The 18,012-nt window shown below is 56.6% G+C and overlaps 2 protein-coding genes across 2 annotated transcripts; both read right to left on the bottom strand.

Moving 5' to 3' along the window:
* Positions 1 to 1,605: 1,605 nt before the first annotated feature.
* On the bottom strand, positions 1,606 to 4,955 carry LOC139675001 (zinc finger protein 436-like). The gene is made up of 3 exons (XM_071562136.1): positions 4,873 to 4,955; positions 4,127 to 4,205; positions 1,606 to 3,942 (listed from the first exon to the last, which is right to left on the bottom strand). The coding sequence occupies exons 2-3, from the start codon at positions 4,176 to 4,178 to the stop codon at positions 3,017 to 3,019; spliced, it is 978 nt and encodes a 325-aa protein (XP_071418237.1). The 5' UTR covers positions 4,179 to 4,205; positions 4,873 to 4,955; the 3' UTR covers positions 1,606 to 3,016.
* Positions 4,956 to 9,470: 4,515 nt separating this feature from the next.
* Positions 9,471 to 13,662, bottom strand: LOC139675025 (hydroperoxide isomerase ALOXE3-like). The gene is made up of 13 exons (XM_071562194.1): positions 13,506 to 13,662; positions 12,929 to 13,127; positions 12,774 to 12,855; positions 12,561 to 12,683; positions 12,358 to 12,461; positions 11,952 to 12,274; positions 11,674 to 11,877; positions 11,450 to 11,536; positions 10,864 to 11,033; positions 10,663 to 10,784; positions 10,468 to 10,568; positions 9,944 to 10,114; positions 9,471 to 9,730 (listed from the first exon to the last, which is right to left on the bottom strand). The coding sequence occupies exons 1-13, from the start codon at positions 13,641 to 13,643 to the stop codon at positions 9,551 to 9,553; spliced, it is 2,004 nt and encodes a 667-aa protein (XP_071418295.1). The 5' UTR covers positions 13,644 to 13,662; the 3' UTR covers positions 9,471 to 9,550.
* Positions 13,663 to 18,012: the final 4,350 nt, after the last annotated feature.

Raw genomic sequence — 18,012 nt, forward strand, 5'->3', positions numbered from 1 at the left:
TACCTACGTACATCATGTTGGGTATTTTAATGTGACCTAATCCCCAACACTTTGTAGAAATGAAAGAATTCCATTTTAGGGACATGAATTTTCAGGTTGTTGGAGGAACCATACAAAACTCAAAAGTTACAAAGGAACTAAGAGAACTTTTCAACGTCTCTGCATGAAAGGCTCATTAAATGGTTAATGGCAAAGCTTCCTGGGATAATCTTGCAGCTGAGGTTGGGCATTTCTGTCTAGGAGTCAGAGACTCACAATGGGCAACCAGAAAGAGCATTTTGGGACTGTGCAAGACTTGCCATGGGATGTTTAGGAAAAAAATACTGGAATGGAAAGGATGGGGGAATATAGTTGTCTGTGGAGCAACAAGCATGAGAAGTCAGAAAGAAAAAGGGGATGGCAGAGCTGATCATGTGTAAACAGATGACTGGTCAGTGCCCATCCCTCGCCATGGCCTGCAAGTGATCCCACAGCCCATCCCATTTCCTTAATCTCTCCATTACCATGAACTTTCTGGGACAAGGGATCTCTCTTGATCTGGGTATGGAGGGAGACCCAAGTGCCAACTACTGGAGCTGGAAACACAAATCATCAGGTCTTGTGCTCTTTCTGGGCCCAGAGACTGGCGAGACTGGTATGTGAGCATGTAACACTGGGGTGTGGGTGGGTGGGTGGGTGCAACCACCAGTGAACATCAAACCAGAGCAACCAGCGAGTGGCAGAGGCCTGGGAGCCACTGTTTGAGATCATCTCCTAAGGGATCCACATTATCTGGGTGTCTCTGGAGCTCTGCATCTTCTCCTGACATGGCAGAGCATACAAACAGCCCATCCTTGCCTTCCTTTCTTCACTCACTGTGCTTTGGTTTGGCCCAGAAACCTCCCGAGGTCCCTTCCAGGATGAGTCCTTGTGCATTCCCCTCACCAGTGGGTCCTTCCCCTCCTGATGCAGTACCTATGGGGCAGCAGAGTTTGGTCAGTGCAGACACAGGGGTGGCTCTGACAGGGGCCATGAAGCAACTGCCAGGAAGTGACAGCAAGGACAGTCTGCAAAGGGGAAATTTAGATACGGGAAGTTTGTAGGAATCAAGAGGCCGTTGTGACATGGGAGAACTTTAGAGAATCAAGGAGCCATTGTCACAGTGAAGAACCTCATGGGCAATGAGCTACTGTGACACTTCAGGGCCTCATGAAACCAAAGGAAATTGGGGGAACTGCAGACACTCATGAAATCAAGTGGCCATTGTGAAGTGCGGGACCTCATGGAAGCAAAGACACCTTATTTCGGAACTTTATGGAATCAAGGAGCCATTGTGACACTGCAGGGAGTCATGGAATCCAGAGGCAGTACTGGGTGTTCCCACCTGAACCACAGTGTGTATAATCTTGGGGTTTGGGGACTTCTAGGACCATTGGTTGGATCCAGAGGAGGAGCAGAACCTCAACAGGAGGAGACCACCACTCTTGACCAGACTGTGACCGTCATCTGCACCAACAGGTTTTTCTTTCACTTCCTTTTACTTTGAAACCACGTGGGGCTCAGCACAGGGGCTAAAAAACACCATTGTGTTTGTGGCCCAGAGTGCTGGGTTATTCTACTGGGTTTTGTGGGTTAAACCCAATTTCTCTTGAGCCATTGCATTTATTGTAATATTTTTATTAAATTGTAACTCTGATTTATAATGTCTTTTGTGTTGGTTTGGTTTCTCCTGCTGCTTTCCTTTTAAACCAGTACACCCAAGCATGGAGTCAGGAAAGGTTGAAATGTTCATTGATGAAGAGAAGAATAAGAACCTTCATGAGGCTGAAGAAGCAGAATGACCCCCCCAAGAATCTCTCTACAGAACAACTCTGTCCCAAGTTCTGCCTATTATGAATATGATAATTAAGACTGTACAACTGAATCAATATGCATGAAAAGGTGGTGTAAACCCCTATGGAAATTGTATCTATCGCCTGCTTTTTCCCAGAGAACTTTGGAGCAAGTTTGTCTAGCAGGAGCTGCTAAGCTTCCCCAGTGTTGCTCAAAATAAATACCTTTGCTGATTAAAGACCCCAAATTGTCTCTGAGCAGTTCTATTTCTGCCTTTTCGGGCATACCCCTGCTCTGGGTGGGTTCCTCTTTGGGATGCAGGGCAATCTCAGCTCTGGCACCTGCAGCACCTCCTGCCCCTCCATCTGCACTGTCCTGGGCTTTGCAGAGCTATTCCTCTGCCATGTTCTCCCCCTGCTCTTCTCTGCACCCAATTCCATCTGCACAAGGACTTTTTCCTCTTTCATTAAGTTCTCCACAAGGTGTCACTGCCATCTCTGCTGGGCTTGGCCTTGGCCAGTGCTGAGTCTGTCCTGGAGCAATGCTGGACATGGGGAAGCTTCTGGCAGCTGCTCACACCCCTGGAACCCCCCCATTACCAAAACCTGGGCACCCAAACCCAATACACTGCCCAGCATGGATCACCCAGAACGTGGGTCACCAGGTCTGTGCCCAGCATGGATCACCTAGAACATGGGTCACCAGGTCTGTGCCCAGCATGGATCACCTAGAACATGGGTCACCAGGTCTGTGCCCAGCATGGATCACCTAGAACATGGGTCACCAGGTCTGTGCCCAGCATGGATCACCTGGAACGTGGGTCACCAGGTCTGTACCCAGCATGGATCACCTGGAATGTGGGTCACCAGGTCTGTGCCCAGAATGGATCACCCGGAACGTGGGTCACCAGGTCTGTGCCCAGAATGGATCACCCAGAACGTGGGTCACCAGGTCTGTGCCCAGCATGGATCACCTAGAACATGGGTCACCAGGTCTGTGCCCAGCATGGATCACCTGGAATGTGGCTCACCAGGTCTGTGCCCAGAATGGATCACCTAGAACATGGGTCACCAGGTCTGTGCCCAGAATGGATCACCCAGAACGTGGGTCACCAGGTCTGTGCCCAACATGGGTCCTGTGACGGGTGATGGAATTTGCGCAGTCAGCGAAGCTCTTCCCAGTCAGGGCACTGGCAGGACTTCCTTCACTTGTGGGTCTGTTGGTGTGTGGAAAGGTCACTGCGCTGGATGAAGCTCTTCCCGCACTCGTCACACTTGAATGGCCTCTCCCCAGTGTGGATTCGCTGGTGGAGGACGAGGTGGGAGTTCCGGTTGAAGCTCTTCCCGCAGTCAGAGCAGCGGAAGGGCCTCTCCTCTGTGTGTGTCCTCTCATGGAGGAGGAGATGGGAGCTGGTCTTAAACCTCTTCCCACACTCAGGACACTCGTAGGGCCGTTCCCCAGAGTGGATCTTTTGGTGGCGGATCAGGTCGGAGCTGTGGCTGAAGCTCTTCTCACATTCCAAACACTTGTAGGGCCGTTCTGTGGAGTGCAGGCGCTGGTGGGTCATCAGGTTGGAGCGGTCACTGAAGCTTCTCCCACATTCCAAGCACTTGTAGGGTTGCTCTCCAGTGTGGATGACCTGGTGGCGGATCAGACAGGAGCTCTGGCGGAAGCTGTTCCCACACTCCGAGCACTTGTAGGGCCTTTCCCCAGAGTGGATCATCTGGTGGCGCTTCAGGTGGTTTTTCTTGATGAAGCTCTTCCCACATTCCAGGCATTTGTAGGGCCTTTCCCCAGTATGGATCATCTGGTGCTGGATCAGGATGGAGCTCTGGCTGAAGCTCTTCCCACATTCCAAGCACTTGTAGGGCTTCTCCTCATTGTGAACCTGCTCATGGATCACCAGGTCAGAGCTCTCCCTGAAGCTCCGGCCGCCTTCCCTGCATGGGCTTGGTTTTTCCTCCTCAGATGAACACGGGCTGTGTTTGGAGCTCCTCCTCCCTGTCTGGGATCTCCGTGGCTTTTCCTCCCCAGTGACCTCCTGTGCCCTGGAGCCCTTCAAAACAGCCTCTGCCTCGAGGTTCTGCTGGGGGGATTTGTCCTCCATGCTCTCCATGCTCAGCTCGGGGCCTGGGGCAGGAACAAGGACACTCAGGGCATTTCCCTCCATCCCACAGGGAAGGCCAAGGAGATCCCTCCAAACGCGGCCCCGGCAGGACGGCGTCGGCAGCGGGGTTGTCCTGCAGCCGGGGCCATGCTGGGCTGGAAGATGCAGCACAAGAGAGGGGCAAAGGGGCACTGACTTCCTCCTCACCTGCCTGGGGGGCCCAGGGCATCTTCCTCTTCCTCGCAGCCTCCTCCTCCATCTGGCCAAGGTTTGGGGAGGAGAAATCCTGGTTGGGGGGAAAAAAAAGAGTGTGAGAGTGCATTGGCTTGGGGGTTCCCTCTGACCAAGTCCATCTCTAGAAGTCACTGGGCATCTTGTCTCCAAAACCATCTCCAAACCACAAGGATTCAGCTGTAAAAACCCCAGAAGTTCCCTCTCAATGGTCTCACCACTTTGGGGTTCTAAGAATCCCCTCTATCCAAGCTGATGGGGGTCGCAGGAATCTCGAGGGTCTCTCCTCTCCAGTCTCCCTTTTCTGGGCTGTCCGGAGTCTCATCTCTCTGGACCTCCCCGGGGTCCCCCCACGTGTTCCCCTCCGGGCTGCCGGGGGTCCCCCCACTCCGCTATCGCCCCTCTCCGCTCTGCCCACCCCGGGGGTCCCACCCACCCCCGGCTCTCCCGGGGGTCCCCAACCCGCTGTGTCCCCCCCGCCGCTCCCGGGCTGCTGATGGAGCCGGCGGTGCCCGACCCGGCAACACCGACCCCCCCCGGGGGGGGGACCCGCATCCCCCGCCCCCCGCAGCCCCACCGGGACCCCAAAAAACACCTCCCGGGGATACCCAACATCACCCCGAGGGCCATCTGGGCTCAGCCTGGGAGTCCCGCGATATTCAAACCTTCTGCCCGGAAAAAAAGCCACAAAATCAATTAAAAAAAAACCCAAAACCACCAACCAAGATATACGGAACGAATTCCCTTGCCCGGTCAGAGGAGGGGAGAGGGACGGGGAATCCTTTCCTGTTCCGGCCTCTGCCCCGCCTTTCCTTCCCCTCTGTCCCCTCCCCTTTGTTTCGTCCGCTTTACTCCCTCCGCTGTGTCCCCTCCCCTGTGTCCACTCCCCCTCCCCTCTGTCCCCTCCCCTCTGTCCCTTCCCCTCGCAGCGCTCGGGGGCGCGGGGGGCACACGGTGGGAAGGGGCAAAGGGGGGTACAGGCAGGGTGGGACCCCCCCAGAGGCAGCTGGGGCGGGGCCAGGGTTTGGGGGCGATGCGTGCGGGGTGGGAGAGAGGGATCAGGGCAGGGGGCACAGCGGGAAAGGGCTTCCCGTGGGGGTCCCTCCGTGTGCCCATCCCTGGAGCTCTGGAGCGGTTCCGGGGTGCTCGGGATGGGGCAGAGCCGCACTGGGGGGGCCCCAACGCCCTGCCCATCCCTGGGGGGCCCGGGGAGGGGTTTCCCCACCAGCATCTGGGGCTGCAGCCACTGTGGGGCAGAGCGGGGTGGGAAAGCAGCGTCCGAGGTGGCCCGTGAGCCCCCACCCTGCTGTGGGGCTGAGGAGCCGGGGGGAGGCGGGAAGGACGGGGAATTAGGGAGGAGAGGGAGGGGGGATGAAAACTGAGCGGGAGAAGGGCTGGAAGTCGGAGACAGACGGGTGGGTGGGCAGGAGCAGAAGGCAGGACCCGCATTGCCCCTCGCACAGCACAGGGCACTGTGGGGAGGGAGCTCGACCCAAACATGCAGGGAGGGATCTCTGGGATTTTTGGGGGGATGGGATGTTTGGATCGTGCAGGACTCCAAAGCTGAGCCTTAAATGCCCCTCGGGGGAATATTGGTTGGTTTCTGGGTCTGTGTTGGCATTTAAATGCCGATAATGAGTTGTGAAACTTCAATGCCCAGTCAGCTCCTTCCCTGCCCCAGCGGGGAGTTCAAGGGGAGGCCACCCAGGAAATCATTTCCCGTTTTCCCAGGGCAGCTGCAGCCTCAGAAACTCGTGTCCTGCTGCAGCAGGAGGTGGGTGCTGTGGCACATACTGCTGTTTGCACTGGGTAGTGCAGGTGCCCAGTGCATTCCCTGTGCATTCCCAGTGCCCAGCACACACATTGTGCCTTCCCAGTGCATCCCCAGTGCATTCCAGTGCCCAGCACACACACTGTGCCTTCCCAGTGCATTCCCAGTGCATTCCCAGTGCCCAGCACACACACTGTGCATTCCCAGTGCATTCCCAGGGCATTCCCAGTGCCCAGCACACACACTGTGCCTTCCCAGTGCATCCCCAGTGCATCCCCAGTGCCCAGCACACACACTGTGCCTTCCCAGTGCATTCCCAGGGCATTCCCAGTGCCCAGCACACACACTGTGCATTCCCAGTGCCCAGCACACACACTGTGCATTCCCAGTGCATTCCCTGTGTATTCCCAGTGCCCAGCACACACACTGTACCTTCCCAGTGCATTCCCAATGCCCAGCACACACACTGGCCATTCCCAGTGCCCAGCTGGGCACGGGTTGGTGGCAGAGGTGATGCCACACGCTGCTGTGCAGCAGACTTGGGGCTGAACTGGTCAAAACATCCACACCCAGAATGTTTCCCTTGTGCTCTTGAACTGCAAAGTGAGCAGAGGACGTGCCCTTCCTCCCCAGGAGCCCTAAATTAACCTGGGTGGTTTTACACACAACACTCTCCATTCCCTCCTGTAATTTGAACCCTTTGCCACCCGAGTTGCACACCCTTTTTGGCATCGTGCTGTGCTAATAGTGAAATTTGTGCTCCTGTGTCTGTTAGAAATGTTGTTAATTGACAAGACCAACTGGAATCAGGATATCTGGGCCATTGTTATCTCAGGGGAATCTCTGCTCCCATGCCTTGAGCCCCTCCTGCCCCTCCTCCTGCACTGGCCTGGGCTCTGCTGAGCTGTTCCTCTCTCATGCTCTGACTCCTCTCCTCTCCTCTCTGCACCCAATTACATCTGTGCAGTTACTTTTTTCCTTCTGAAATCTGTTAGTCCAGAGGTGTCAGTGCCATCCCTGCTGGGCACAGCCTTGGCCAGCAGTGGGGCTCTGTCCTGGCATTGGCTCTGCTGGCCATGGGGGAAGCTTCTGGCAGCTTCTCATAGAAGCCACTCCTGTAGCCCCACCAGGACCTGCTGCCAAACCCTGGCCCTGCAAACCCAATACAGGCAGCAAGGGAAGAATCCTGGAACCCCCTTTGGGAACTTTTGCTCAGGCCACCTCTCATCTCATGAGTTCCACCTGTGCTACCCCAGCCTACTGTCCAGGAGAATAGAAGAAAAAGATAGAAGAGAAAAGCAGGAGGAAGGAGAGGGGAAGGTAGAGGGGAAAGTGTGGGATGTTGAACCAGGAAAGAAGATCCTGGGAAGAAGGGAGGAATGGGGGGAGGCACAGCAGGATGGCAAGACACAGAAGGGGAGAGAGGTGCCTGTGGTGCCAACTGCAGGCCCCGCTGTTGGCACAGGTGATGAAGAAGGACCTGGCAGCACCAAATTGCTCCTGGATGGATGACAGTGCCTTTCCTTGCACAGTGCCATACCCAGCCCCAGTGTCCCTGTGCAGTTGATGGGCTGCCCAGGGGAGGGAAAGGCCTCCAACAGCTTTCTGTCCTGGCACCTTTTGTGTGGAAGCAATCCCTGGATTAATTCGATTTTGGGAGCTGGGCTCAGGAGATGAGAGTGATCTCAGGAGCCCACCACCAAAACCTGGAGTCCAGCCAATACCAGAGCTGGGGCAGTCCCTGCCCAGTTGTGTAAGGGGGAAAACTGGCACGATAAGAAGCCCCGTCTCACTGGTTACTTATCAGCTTCTTCCCTTTTCTGGCCGAAAACTCAGCTTCTTGCTGAACAAGGGCTGATCGGTTGTGCGCACCCTCCAGGGCTCATGCCCTCTGCATCTGGGCCATTGCCATGCACATCTGGACCATTACTGTGCACATCCGGGCCGTTGCCATGCACATCCGGGCCGTTACCTGGCACATCTGGGCCATTACCTTGCACATCTGGGCTGTTACCGTGCACATCTGGGCTGTTACCGTGCACATCTGGGCCGTTATCGTGCACATCTGGGCTGTTACCGTGCACATCCAGGCCCTTATCGTGCACATCTGGGCTGTTACCGTGCACATCTGGGCTGTCGCCTTGCACATCATTAGCAAAGCACCGTCTGCTTTTGCAAATGCCTGATTAAGTCATTAGCCATTAACATTTCAGTCTCTCACAGGAGAGACCTTTGGGGCCAACAACAGCCCAAGGAGGGGAGACTTTGAGGAGGGTGGAACCCTTGGGATCCTTGGAGCCCAGAGCTGGGGGCAGCAGGACAGGGGTAAACCCTCAGCAGCTTCTTTGCCCAAGTCTGTACTGGAAGGATCTCTCAGGCCTTTGTGCTCAGTGGAAGTCTTCCAGGAGGGGGAGAACACATATTGGCAGGAACCTCCTGAAATCCCAGAAGGACAAATGGCAGCGTGTCCCCCTGCAGGGGACCTGCCCTGAACATGGCACAGGCTGGAGCTGCCTGGCTGGGAGCAGCCCTGTAAGCCAGCTGTGTGTGGCCAGGGAGCTGGGCAGGAGGCAGCCGTGTGCCTGGGCAGCAAGGGGCGCCAGCAGCACCCTGGGCTGTGTGACCCCATCAAGGTGGTGGTTTATCCAGGTTACTCTGTCTTGGGTTTGGTTCCTCAACACAGGAAAGATGTCTGGAAGCTCGAGCAGGTTTAGTGCAGGGCCTGCAGGATGGGGCCAGAGCACTTTGCCAGAAAGGAGAGGAGGGATCTGGGCTTGGATTGGATCCAACCACACCCATATTGCTCTTGAAGAAGAAGTTTAGAAAGCCAGGGGTTTGGGGGTGGGGTTTGGGGGTGTTGGGGGTCCTTTCTGCACCTCATGACTCAGAAGGAGCTTCTCTAAGAAACTGTGTGAAACTTCCCCTCTGTCCTGCAACAAGGGGGACTGGGAGCACTGGGGAGACTGGGAAGCACTGCAAGGGGACACTGGGGTCACTGGGGACACTGTGAACACTGGAGAGGGGCACTGGCAGCATGGAGCACCCTATCACGTCTCAGTTGCCCCAGTGCAGCTCCCGCTTTGAGTGAGGACTGTGGGAAGGGTCCAGGGGGTCCCCATGGTTTTAGAATGACCCCCCAAGCCATGAGGGTTTGATTGACAGCTGGCATTTATTGGGGGGAAGGGAGTAGGGCAAGGGGTGCTGTGGGACTGGGTGCTGGGGGTGTTCAGGTACAGGATGGTGGGTGATAAGGGTGTTGGGGGTGGTCATGTGTGGGGTGCTGGGGGAGCTGGGAACTGAGGGTGCTCAGTGCTGTGGGTGTTCAGGTGCTGGGTGTGCTAGAAGTGTCCAGGTGCAGGGTCCTGGGTGTGCAGGGCCCTGGGTGTGCAGGGTCCTGGGTCTGCAGGGTCCTGGGGTTGGCCATGGGCAGGGTGCTGGGTGCACTGGGTGTTCAGGTGCTGGGTGTGCTGGGGGTGTCCAGGTGCTGGGTGTGCTGGGGGTGTCCAGGTGCAGGGCCCTGGGTGTGCAGGGTGCTGGGTGCACTGGGTGCCCAGGTGCTGGGGTTGCTGAGTGCTGGGAGTGCCTAGGTGCAGGGTGCTGAGAGTGCTGGGTGAGTACAGGCTCTGCACTCAGATGGAGATGCTGTTCTCAATCTCCTGTGGGTTCAGGTAGTTGTATCTCAGCTCAGCCACGTAGTTCCTCTCCTCGATCTCATCATGGATCTCCTCCAGCCGTCCCTGAAAGACTCGGATGAGCCGCCGCGGTTCTGCCTCTGTGAACCACTCCTCAGGGTACTGTCCCAGGAGTCTCTGGGTGGGAAAGGGATAGGGATCCCTCAGCTTCCACCCCCTGGTGCCATTGTGGGGTTGTCTGGCACCCTGGTAGCTGTGGAGCCATGGTAACCACCCTCCAGGCTTCAGGACACCGAAGGTGGTGACATCCAGCCTTGTGGCACCTTTTGGGGCTCCCCGGCCCCACGGACCCATTTAGGGGGGCCATGGGGACTGTGGGGCCAGACTCACCCTGTCCTTGAGTTGGGAGCTGAGGAGGATGAGGGTGACTAGGATTTTGGCAGTGGTGGCCACCTCAGGGAGCGTGTCGAGGAAGTGCTGGAGGAAGGCGCGTCCCTTCTCGCTGGGTGGTGGGTGGCGCATGGAGGATGGGGCATTGGGCGTGAAGGCACCCAAGTCATACTGCAGGGGACAAGTCAGTGCAGAGGACATCCCCCAGAACAGCATGGGGATGGGTGGGGTCATCCCCTGGCACAAAGAGTGGATGGATGGGACATCACCCCAGCATGGCAAGGGATGTGGATTGGGACATCCCCTCTGGCATGGAGAGGGGACTGATGGGGAGATTCTCTCCAGCATGGAGAGGGAATGGGATGGATGGGGACACCCCTCTGGCATGTAGAGTGGTGTGACATGGACATGGTTTCAGGATGGGGACATCCTGCCTGCACATAGAGGGGTGGGAGGGGGACATGTCCCCAGCATGGCTTGAGGACAGCTGGGGACATCCATTTGGTCTCTAACTCCTGTCGCACCTGCCCATTGTTGACAGCCGCATGCTGAGCTGAGCAGGTGAACATCACCATGCTGAGGAACTTGATGAGCTCTGCCACTGTCTGCAGCGAGGAGGGGACACCTGCGTTGGGAGGGGGACAGGCAAGAGCCTCAGGGACTTGTTTCTGTCCCCAGCCACCCCTGGGGACATCCCATGGCAGCTGCAGGTGTGCTACCTGAGGAGGTCCTGCCCAGGAAGCCATTGGTGAAGATGTCCATCACCCAGGCCTGCAGCTCAGTGTCCCCACTCACTGCCACGTCTGCACCATAGTAAAACTTCACGATGCCAGTGACAAAGCTGCCATAGGGATGAATGAGGTGGTTGTGAGGTTCTGGGCAACCCCAGGGTCAACCCCAACCTCCGAAAATGGTCCCACCTCTCAATGGCTTCCCAGAGGCTCATGCCATCATCCCGATAGTGGTAGTTGGGGATGTGGGACATGCCACGGTGCTGGATGTCATCGGGGAGGCACAGGGATGTGTAGGTTACCTGCTCCAGGCCCCTCTGCACCACCAGCTGCAGCCCCTCATTGGTTATCCCTGAGCCCTGGGAGAGGAGGGGCAGTCACGGATGGGCAGGGTAGGAGGCGTCAGGCTTCAGTGTCCCCCAGTGCTCTGACGACATCAGTCTCCTGGGTACACACCCAGTGCCCCCAGTACCCTCCAGTGTCCTCCACCCCATGTTCTCTAATGTCTCCCAGGGCTCCTGTGTTTACCCGTACCCCCCAGTACACCACAGTGCTCCCCAGCAATTCCAGTACAGCCCAGTGCCCCCAGTACACCCAGTACTCCACACTGCTCCCAGTAGCACCTCAGTACAGCCCAGTGCTCCCAGCAGACTTCAGTGCCTCCCAGTGCCCCCAGTACACCCCAGTGTCTCCCAATACCCCAGTGCCCCCCAGAGCTCCCAGTAGCTGCCAGAGCCCCCAGCAGAGCCCAGTGCTCCCAGTTCCCAAGGCTTACCATGTCGATGAGGCCGCCAGGGTTGATGAGGACAGTGCGAGCCAAGGTGTTGATGTGCAGCGTGAAGCGAAAGTGAGGCATGAGGAGCTGAGGGGGGAACCAACACCTGGCAGGTGACCAGGGACCCCCCCACGAAGCTGGTGGGCTGTTGGGTGGGGCATCACCAGCATCAGATGGGGGGGGGCTGTGGGGGGGCAGTGGGTCGTCCTGAGGGGGGACCTTACCTTGAAGAGGGGGTGGCATGAGGGCAGGTGGCGCAGGGTGGCAATGGCGAAGACCTCCCCGAACAGGTGAGTCCTCAGCAGGTGGGTGATGAGCTGGTGGCTGTAGAAGTCAGCGTTGCGCACCCAGGTCTTGGCCAACAGCCAGTCCCACTCGTCATCGCTCGGCAGGAAGATGGGGCTGGAGCGCCCTGGCTTTTGGCTGAGCTGTGGGACACCGCCACATGGTCTGGGACCATCCTAACCCTCCCCACGCACAGTGTGAGGTGGGACAACCCTACCTGGATGGCGATGGGGCGCAGACACCCATCAGCACGCTGGTGGAGCAGGCACAGTGGGGCTGCCACGTACTGCTGGCGTCCATTGATGGTGTCAGCCGGGATGTCCTCCAGCACCTCATAGTCCACGATGAAGATTCGCCCTTCTTGCATCTCCTTATCCAGGTCAGTGCCAGCCCCCAGCGAGCCAGCCACCATCTCTGGCGTCACTGGGAATTTGGGCGGCAGCACAGAACACCGCTGGATGATGATGGGGTTGTTGCCGTTGAGGAACTGGTAACCAAAGAACTTGTCTTCTTGCCAGTGTTTGGCCACGTACTCAGGAACTGAGGGGGTGATCAGACATCAGCACCCACGCACACACCCTCCAGGGAAAGGGAAGACTTGAGTCGCAGGGGGGGACACCTACCGATATCTCTGCCCTTCGTCCGGGAGAAGATGGTACGCATGTCATCCAGGCTGGCCCAGGAGGTGTTTCTCAGCAGGAAACCTGACAGAAGGTGGGAGGCCCCTCTACAGGACAGAGGGGGATCTCAGCACACCCCCTCTCTCCTCTCTGGGCCCTCTTCCCACCATCATCCAGGTTCTACCCGGCCTCAGGTCACTGCTTACTCTAAGATGAGGGAACCGGCGAAGTTGGTGGCCCTGACAGAGGAGAACTGGATATTGGAGTCCAGCTCCTTGACAGAGTCCACGTTGAGGCAGCGGGGCCAGCCCTGAGCATAGTTCTTCCACCTGTGGGGGCACATGGGGGCAGACATCAGCATCACCATGGACCAGCCCACCTGGACAGGGTGGGCATTGTCCCCATGTCCCTGCTGTCACCGGAAAGCCTCCTGTCGTGCTGCCAGCTCCCGACGCCGATGTTCCTTCAGGATCTGCAGCTCGTCATCCACCAGCTTCTTCCCTGGAAAGGAGGAGGGTGGGTCAAGGTCGGACCCCCGGCCCTCAGAGGAGGCCTGGGGTGGGGCATGTCCTACCTGAGCCCTCCCGCACCTCCACCGTGGTGACGTCCTCCAGCCACTTGTTGCAGGGGAAGCGGTACAGGGTGCCATTGGGGGCTGTCACCCGGACATCCTTGCAGAACCAGCTGTCCTCCAGGAAGTTCCGCTGCTTGTGCAGGCGGATGAGGACAATGGGACCCAGGTCCTGCCCACAGGCCACAGAAAGTGTCTTCTCCTGGAGAGGAGGGAATGGCTTCTGGGGGGTGGACAGGTGCCACAGGGCAGCACCAGGGGACACCACCAGAGAAGAGGCTCAAAGCCCTTGCTTCCATCTCTTCAGAATCCTCATCCTCCTCCATCCCACCCAAATCCTTTTCCTCCATACCCCTGGAACCCCTTTCCTCCATCCCCCAAAGATGCCTTCCCACCATCTTCTAAGACTCCTTCCCACCCATCCTCACAAGACCTCTTTCCCACCACCTTCCCTAAATCCCTCCCCACCATCTCCTTGTATCCCCAGGACAGTCTGTGCAGCCTCTCATCCCCAGGGCAGCCTGTGCCAGCCCTCATGTCCCCAGGACAGGTCTGCCACCCCTTGTGCCCCCATCCCCACCTGCCCTGGCAGGAAGAAGAAGGAGACAGTGGTCCGGGGGCTCTCGCCTCGGCTGCCAACCAAGGTGATGGAGATGGAGTTCTTAGTCCCAGCTTCTGCCACATCCCCTGTGGCCACTGTCACCTTGTAGACAGCCATGGTGAGCTGAGGTGAAGTCCAGGAGATTTCTTCAGAGGAGTGAGGGGCTTTGGGGTGAAAACTGCTGTTTTTGGTGGTTTGGGTGTCACAACCTGTGGCTTTTGTGCAAGTGGGTGACAGGCCCTTCCTCCCCAGGGAGGTGTTATCAGATCACTGTCAACAGCCACCATCCAGCACATCTGATCTCAACGTGGCCATGGGGACATTTACCCACGGGATGGCCCTGGGGTTGGCTGTGGGGACATTGCTCAAGTGACAGTCCTCAGGGTGGCCATGAGGACATTACCCAGCAATGACCATGGGAGCAGCAATGGGGACATTGGCCAAGCAATGGCCATGGAAGCAGCTATGAGGGCATTACTCAAGCAACAGACACGGGATTGGCCATGGGGACATTGCCCAAGCAATGGTCCTGATAGTGTCCATGGGGACATTGCCCAAGCAATGGCCCTGATAGTGTCCATGGGGACATTGCCCAAGCAATGGCCCTGATAGTGTCCATGGGGACATTGCCCAAGCAATGGCCCTGATAGTCTCCATGGGGACATTGCCCAAGCAATGGCCCTGATAGTGTCCATGGGGACATTGCCCAAGTGATGAGTGCTGTGGTTGCCATGGTGACAGCGCCCAAGCAATGGCCCTGACGGTGCCCATGGGGACATTGCCCAAGCAATGACCCTGATGGTGCCCATGGGGTCAGTGCCCAAGCAATACCCCCCAGTGTGACCATGGGCGAAGGGAGGGGCATTCACCATGGGCCAGAAGCTCCACCTGCCCACCTCGGGTCTCCTCACCTTGTGACCCAGGAACAGCACTTCCCAGTTCTGGGGAGACACGGCCATACTGGAGAGAGTCCAGGGACAGGGATGAAAGGACTGCAGCACTTGGTTGGTGCCCTACTCAAGGTCTGGGCTTTCACAATGATGAATCCACTTTTAAGAAGGCCTTTGGGAAGTGATGGGATTCACCTGGCCAACTGGGACAGTTGTGTTATCACCAGTAAGGTGGCCATATCCCTCAGGGAGCTTTAAACCAAACGTAGGGAAGGGTCACGAATATGGTAACAGGGACTGGAGGAGGCTGAGGGCACTGGGATTCTCCAGCCTGGAAAGACACTGTGAGGCCTCATCAATTCCATAAATACCTGTAGAGAGGGTGTGGAGTGCATGGAGGTTTGGGCATGGATCTCATTCTCCAGAAAGATGGACAGAAGGAGATCAACATTCTGGTCAAACTCTTGAGGGAACAGAGGTGTACTGGGAGCACTGGAGGCAGCTGTGGCCTCTCCTGCCCTTGGTTTCCAGCCCCTCCACTGCTCTGGAGGTACCCAGAGTCCCAAAGTGACCTTGGAGATCTGCCTGCATCTGTGACATTGTTTTCTGTGTGTACATCTGTTTTGAGAATGATGTGAAGCCAATCTGGATCCTTTTGTGTTCAATCATGAACAAGGGACCTGGGGAGAGAGGACAGGAAAAATCTGCATCCCCCTCCTGCTTCTGAGCCCAGAAACAGTTTTGAAGCTGCAGCTGCTGCTCAGCACCCACAGCTGAGGCTGCTTTGGGGGTGGTTTTATTTAACCTCTTGTTCTGGGAGACAGAAGGAGCCTTTCCCTGGAGCAGAGGCCCTGCCCAGGGGTGGGAAATGGTTCTGTGTGGGGAAGGCTGGTGGGTTCTATCCCTCATGACCCAATCATGGGTGGAGAGGCCCTTGGGAGGGGGTTTGTGAGCTGCTGTCCCCCCCCTCCAGAAAAATCTACTGGAGCTTTGATCCAAAACAGGCCTATGGGTGGGAGTCAAGACATCTGGGAGAGAGGAATGAGGGGAAAAGCTTTGAGGGAGAGATATTTCTGGGTCTTCATCTCCTTTTCCCATCTCTTCCTCCTGCACCTGTTTTTCACCCCAAAACACCCCAAGCTGCAGCCTGGAGCAGGAGGAATCTGGGGAGCTGGGAACAGGAACAAAATGCTGCATCAATTAAAGCTTCTTAAAAATTCAAGTATTTTGGACAGGAAAAAAACATCCTTTTGGGTCTTTCCTTTGCAAACACAGGCAGGGGGTTCCACCTGGAAAATATTTACCTGTGGGGGAAGTACCAGGTGCAGGGGCTGGTAATAATTTTATTTACAGTGGTGATGGTGATGACAAGAACACCTGCTGGGCATTGATGTGGGGGTTTATACAGTTTTAGTAAGTATAGAAACCCTTTGCAGCAGCATCCACAGGTATTTCTATTCTGCATCAGTTGACCTTTCTTCTGGTTTTTTGATTTCTTTGTCCTTCACTCCTATGGGACCAGTTTTGCTTTGCTGAGAAGAGCTGTGGCTGCTTGGGGGGGTGGTTATCAGCTTTTTTGTTTTTCTTTTAGGAGCATCCTGGCAAGGCCCTGGGATTGAGCAGGAGCTGTCCAGGCCCTGGTGCTCACAGTGGTATCCAAGATCAGCCCATGGCAGGAGGAGCTGAGGGTGCCCCGGCCACTCTGTGCCACTCTAAGAGTGGCGGAAGCCCCTTGGGGGGCAGGTCCAGAGGGACCATCCCCTGTGCTGGGGCTCCATGAACTGCCCTGCACAGGGTGGGGAGGTGGGGGTGGGCTCAGGTGGGGCTGGGGGGCCATCCAGCACCTTGTGGGGTGGTGACCTGGGCACCTGGGAGTGAAAATACCTCACAGCTGTACAAGTCCTTGAGACAACACCTTTCCAGGTGTGGTGGTGCATCCTCACCCTTCCCCAGGCATCACTCTGATCTGAGAAATGGTTGTTAGGCCTCGGCCCTGATGAACAGCCCTTGGGCTGAGCTGCTCTTGAGCTCATCAGCAACACTCTCTGCTCCAGGAACTGGTGCTGTCTAAGGTGCTCCTGCTGTTTTAACCACAGCCTTGGAAACTTATTTTTCTTGCCTGAAAAATAACCCAAGTGGAGTATTATTTTTATTCTCAAACTTCCCAATAAAGTCACTGACCTGAACTGGGGCCAGGATGAAAAATTCCTGTGCTTGAAACCCCTCTGTGTGGGCCCCACAACCAGCAGTGCTGAGTGAGAGCCTTTGAGCAATCTGGGGCTGCAGCAGCTGCAGGGACTCTGCTCCAGGATGGGCTTCCCACGGGATCACATCCTTCTTTTTGGGCATCCCCCTGCTCTGGGTGGGCTCCTCCTTGCTGCAGAGCAACCTCAGCTCTGGCACCTGCAGCACCTCCTGCCCCTCCCTCTGCACTGCCCCGGGCTCTGCAGAGCTGTTCCTCTGCCATGTTCTCTCACTGCTCTTCTCTGCACCCAATTCCATCTGCACAAAGACGTTTTCCTCCTTAAATATGTTCTCTTCAAGGTGTCACTGCCCATCTCTGCTGGGCTCGGCCTCGGCCAGTGGCAGGTTCATCCTGGAGCATTGCTGAAATTGGCTCTGCTGGACACAGGGGAAGCTTCTGAAAGCTGCTCGCCCACTACCAAAACCTGGCCATGCAAACCCAACACACTGCCCAGCATGGATCACCTGGAACGTGGGTCACCAGGTCTATACCCAGCATGGATCACCTGGAACGTGGGTCACCAGGTCTATACCCAGCATGGATCACCTGGAATGTGGGTCACCAGGTCTATACCCAGCATGGATCACCTGGAATGTGGGTCACCAGGTCTGTGCCCAGCATGGATCACCTGGAATGTGGGTCACCAGGTCTATACCCAGCATGGATCACCTGGAATGTGGGTCACCAGGTCTGTGCCCAGCATGGATCACCTGGAATGTGGGTCACCAGGTCTGTGCCCAGCATGGATCACCTGGAATGTGGGTCACCAGGTCTGTGCCCAGCATGGATCACCTGGAATGTGGGTCACCAGGTCTGTGCCCAGCATGGATCACCTGGAATGTGGGTCACCAGGTCTGTGCCCAGCATGGATCACGTGGAATGTGGGTCACCAGGTCTGTGCCCAGCATGGATCACCTGGAATGTGGGTCACCAGGTCTGTGCCCAGCATGGATCACCTGGAATGTGGGTCACCAGGTCTGTGCCCAACATGGATCACCTGGAATGTGGGTCACCAGGTTTGTGCCCAACATGGATCACCTGGAATGTGGGTCACCAGGTCTCTCCCCAGCATTGTCAGAGACTGAAATAGTTAATGGCTTAAGCACTGCAAGATCACCAAAACATTTTTGTCCACTGTAGCGAACTGCAAAGAAACAGGTTCTCACCCAGCAAAGCCCACCCCTCCCTGAATTTTCCTCCTAATTTGGACTGTGAAAGGACCTGGAGATGAGGGTGCTGTTGTCCCACTATCTCAGGTGCAGAAGGGCTTGTACAGCTGAAGCTACAAACTGGATCTCCAGATAAGAAAGGAGGCTGATAAGAGGCAAATCCTTGGACCTGGGATACTCCT

The sequence above is a fragment of the Pithys albifrons genome, chromosome 8 (assembly GCF_047495875.1).
Source record: "Pithys albifrons albifrons isolate INPA30051 chromosome 8, PitAlb_v1, whole genome shotgun sequence".
Taxonomy (NCBI): Eukaryota; Metazoa; Chordata; class Aves; order Passeriformes; family Thamnophilidae; genus Pithys; species Pithys albifrons.